General features: G+C 49.3%; 1 protein-coding gene across 1 annotated transcript; it reads left to right on the top strand.

Moving 5' to 3' along the window:
- The first annotated feature begins 879 nt into the window (after positions 1-879).
- On the top strand, positions 880-3,535 carry LOC114489309 (disintegrin and metalloproteinase domain-containing protein 20-like). The gene has a single exon (XM_028503294.2). The coding sequence runs from the start codon at positions 1,085-1,087 to the stop codon at positions 3,458-3,460; it is 2,376 nt and encodes a 791-aa protein (XP_028359095.2). The 5' UTR covers positions 880-1,084; the 3' UTR covers positions 3,461-3,535.
- Positions 3,536-4,250: the final 715 nt, after the last annotated feature.

A 4,250-nucleotide genomic window follows, 5' to 3' on the forward strand; every position in this document is an offset into this window, starting at 1 on the left:
GAGAAGAAACCCAGCCACATGGGGCTTCACAGATTTAGTGAGTGTTTGGAGAGTAGAGGACAGGGGTTGGTGATGAGATGGGTGTCTGGGAATCCTGGATGAAGAAGAGAGGGTGGGCAGGGATCAGGTCTGCATTCATCTGGTTCTTGTGATCCACGTGGGTTCTGAATCTGAAGCTGAGACCCTTGTAGGTCTCATGCTCCAGGACCGTGTTCAGACACCTGCTCAAAATGCTTCCTAGCAGCATTGTGACAGAGTTCCATGCCTGTGCTAGCCACCTGCCTCTGTGTTGGGGGCACACTGACAGCTGGGTCTGTTCCCAGGCCCAGTGTTCCTCCACCCAAGACAGTGATGGCAGTGACAGAAGGTATCAAAGGCTGAGTATCAAAATCCAAGTATGTGGGGCAGAGGCAAGTGGCTCACTGCCCCCAAAGAGGACAGGGATCCTTACAGGACAGAAAGCATGGGGCTGATCATTCTCACATGGGACAGTCTTCACTGTGTGATGAACAGACTGTGACTCAGCACATAGATTCAGAATCGCTGCCCTGCACTGCACTGGAATGTGGGAGATTCATGCTCAGTCACGGCAGACACAGTGAGAATCCCTAACATGTGTTGTTTGTCAGCCAGGAAAAGAAGACTCTATGGTGATAGGGTGACAATAAGGCCCAGATGTGTAGGCAACTACAGTTACTTCTTATGTTCTTGCCTGCACAGAATGTAAGAGATAAAGACACATAAAAGAAAGCAGAAATTGCCCCAGGAGGTAATAGGAGGGGAATAATTCATTGACCAAAAAGGGAAGCCAGCCTGCAACCTTTCTAGGAACCAGCATCTGAGCTGGCCCCCTCCACTGAGTGACACTGTGGTCTCTGCTGCTCCTGAGCGCCTTCTAGTGTCTGGAGAGCTCCCTGTGATACTGATGTCCCTTGTGCTTCTGAACACTTCTGAGGGACACTAAAATCTATCTCCTTGTGTCCCTGAGCAGCCCTGGTGTCCTGAGCGCCCCCTTGAGTCCAGCCCTCCTGTCTCCCTCAGGGAGTTTTGTGTCTGGGCTCACACTGACTTCCCAGCTGACTTCATGTCCAGCCCCACCCTCTGCCACACCCTGTCACTGTTACCTAGTCCCCTCAGTGGACCATCCCTGGGTAGATTTTCTGTCACTATCTCCTTGGTAGCAAGTGGCCTTGGCAGATGGTTGGGACCTGGCTTCTGTGAAGATCCTCCCTTTCTCCATTCCCACGGACAGTTGTCCCTGAGTGGAGACATGAGGTGGGCAGAGGGTTCAGTCACCCTGAGGATGCCCCTCTTGCTCCTTGGGCTCTGGGTGGTGCTGGCTCCAGCACAGCATTCTCAAGGCCGTCCCTCATGGCGCTATATCTCCTCCGAGGTGGTGATTCCAAGGAAGGAGCTGCACCACGGCAAAGGTGTTCAGGCACCAGGTTGGCTCTCCTACAGCCTGAGATTTGGGGGCCAGAGACATGTCATCCACATGCGGCGCAAGAAACTCTTTTTGCCCCGACATCTGGTGCTGATGACTCAGGATGACCAGGGAACCTTGCAGGTAGATTACCCCTTTGTCCCTCTTGACTGTTACTACTTTGGCTACCTGGAGGAGGTTCCTTTCTCTACAGTCACCATGGACACGTGCTACGGGGGCCTGACAGGTATGATGAAGTTGGATGACCTTGCCTATGAAATCCAGCCCCTCAAAGATTCCCCAGGCTTTGAACACGTAGTTTCTCAGATAGTGGCAGACTCCAGTGCCACTGGACCCATGTATACACTGGGGTACAAAGAAGAGAGGCATCCCGTGTTCTCTCAAGTGAATGCCAGTGCAGCCTCCAGGGCCAGCAGTAAGACATATGCAAGCCACCAAGGATTTTTAAAAGGATGTCTTATAAGTGCCAATTCAGTTTATAGGCAATACAACAATGTGTCAACATGTGCCAAATTCCTGATAAATCTAGGTAGTTTAATGAACTCTATGCTCCAAAATGTTGATTTAAGGTACTACATCAGCTCCCTAGTCATTTATAACCAGGGAGATCCCACCTCCATGAGCTACTATAATATACCAGGGAATGCATTTCATTCCCATTATATAAGCAACATTTTTCTTCCTCTTCAACCACAAACAAGCTTAGTTGTGATTCAAGATGGGCCCCATGACAATAGTTTTACCCCAGTCTTATATGGTGTCTGCAAAGACACTAATCTCCTCATGCTGGGTGTTTTTTCAAGACATTATTTTATGTTATCAATTATAGCCACCCAATTAACTGCAAGAAGTTTTGGTTTATTTTATGATGAACCCGAATGTGTTTGCCAGAGAAGGACCACCTGCATCATGGACAGGATCCCTCTGATTACAGATGCCTTCAGTAACTGTTCCTTGCTGCATGCAACACACGTAGTTAATTATCACAGGGTACACTGTTCCTACAGCACTGACTTTCAGTATTTCAATAGTAGCCTGACATTAGCTATGTGTGGAAACTCTGTGGTGGATGATGGAGAGGAGTGTGACTGTGGCTCCTTCAAGCAGTGTTACACCAATGCCTGCTGCCAAAGTGACTGCACCTTTAGACCTGGAAGTGCTTGTAACACAGGCATGTGTTGCACAAACTGCAGTTTCTCACCCCCGGGGACACTCTGCAGGCCAATCCAGAACATATGTGACCTTCCAGAGTACTGCCTTGGGCTGACCTCCACATGCCCTGAAGATGTGTATCTGCAAGATGGAACCCCATGTAGTGAAGTCAGCTACTGCTATCATGGAAATTGTACCGACCGCAGTGTGCACTGCAAGGAGATCTTTGGTGAAGGTGCAATAAATGCTCCAGATGCCTGCTACACCATTAATAAAAGGGAAAATCGATTTGGACATTGTACAATTCGTCTTTCCCACACCTTACAGGCTTGTGCTGATGCTGACATTCAGTGTGGACGTCTACAGTGTACCAATGTCACACATCTGCCTAGGTTGCAAGACCATGTTGGATTCCATCAGTCTGTGATACAGGGGTCCTTGTGTTTTGGAGTGGATTTACACATTGGGACATACACAACTGATGTTGGTCACGTGAGACCTGGTACCCCCTGTGGTGGTGGGTATTACTGTAACAACAGTGTATGCAATGCTTCTGTTGCTGACATGAACTATGACTGCGAACCTAACAAATGCAACTACAGGGGAGTTTGCAACAGTAAAAGGAACTGCCACTGCCATATAGGCTGGGAACCTCCTCGGTGCATAAACAAAGGTGCTGGAGGGAGTCTCGACAGTGGACCCCCTCCAAGAAGAATGCGGTCAGTGAGACAAAGTGATAAGTCTGTGGTGTACTTTAGGGTGGTCTTTGGGCGCATGTATGCCTTCATAGCTGCCCTCCTTTTTGGAGTGGCCACCAATGTGAAAATAATCAAGACCACTTCCACTCAAGAAACTGCCATATGATGAAAACTAAGCAGCTTTCTGACCCCTATGCAACTATAGGCAATAGAGCAGAAACTTCTGTAAAAAGTCACCACAACCAGCTGTGGAGCTGATGTCCATATTTCTCAATCTGCAAAGGGGTCCTACTGTACTTCGCAGGGAAGTGAGAGGAGTGGGCATTTTCCCAGCAGTCCTCCAAAATAAACCTTGAAAACCACAAGATATTGTCTGTACAGATTTTGTGAGAATTTCAGACCCTCCCTGGGCCTGAAACTTAAGACTGGAGAGGAGACCTGCTCAGCAGCTGGTCTGAACCTGTGGCCACTGGACCCAGGATGAGGGACAATTGCCACAGATCCCTTCAGGGCCACTTCCTGATAGGTCACTGCAGTCCTGCTCCTCATGGCTGAGGCCATAGTCAGTCTGTAGGGAGCCTCTCCATCTCTAGCAATTCAGGTTCAAGGTGATAGTGTGCTCCCCCCAACAAATGGCATGTTCCCCCTTGGCCTGTCTGTGGGTGCTGGGATGAGAGTGTGGCTCACTGATTGCCTAGTGACACCAGTGCCACAATAGAGAGCACACATCCCTGTGCTGAGGCTACAATCCTTTGGGAACATTCAGCCCAAAAGGAAGTAGCGTGGCTATCAGTGCATCTGACCCTCCAAGAGAGCCCATACGTGGTCATGCCCCTACTCCACTCCTGCACTTTTAAGAGAAGGGCAGAGCATGTGCAGGTTGAGCCACGTAAGTGCCAGACACCATCTTCAAAACAGGTCTGGAGGACTGTGAAGCCAGTCTCCCTTGGTATCTA

This window comes from Phyllostomus discolor (assembly GCF_004126475.2).
Source record: "Phyllostomus discolor isolate MPI-MPIP mPhyDis1 chromosome 15 unlocalized genomic scaffold, mPhyDis1.pri.v3 mPhyDis1_scaffold_1, whole genome shotgun sequence".
Taxonomy (NCBI): domain Eukaryota; kingdom Metazoa; phylum Chordata; class Mammalia; order Chiroptera; family Phyllostomidae; genus Phyllostomus; species Phyllostomus discolor.

What these genes read in the sequence shown, in the direction of transcription:
- LOC114489309 (XM_028503294.2), top strand. Translation starts at nt 1,085, where the DNA reads ATGTCCAGCCCCACCCTCTGCCACACCCTGTCACTGTTACCTAGTCCC.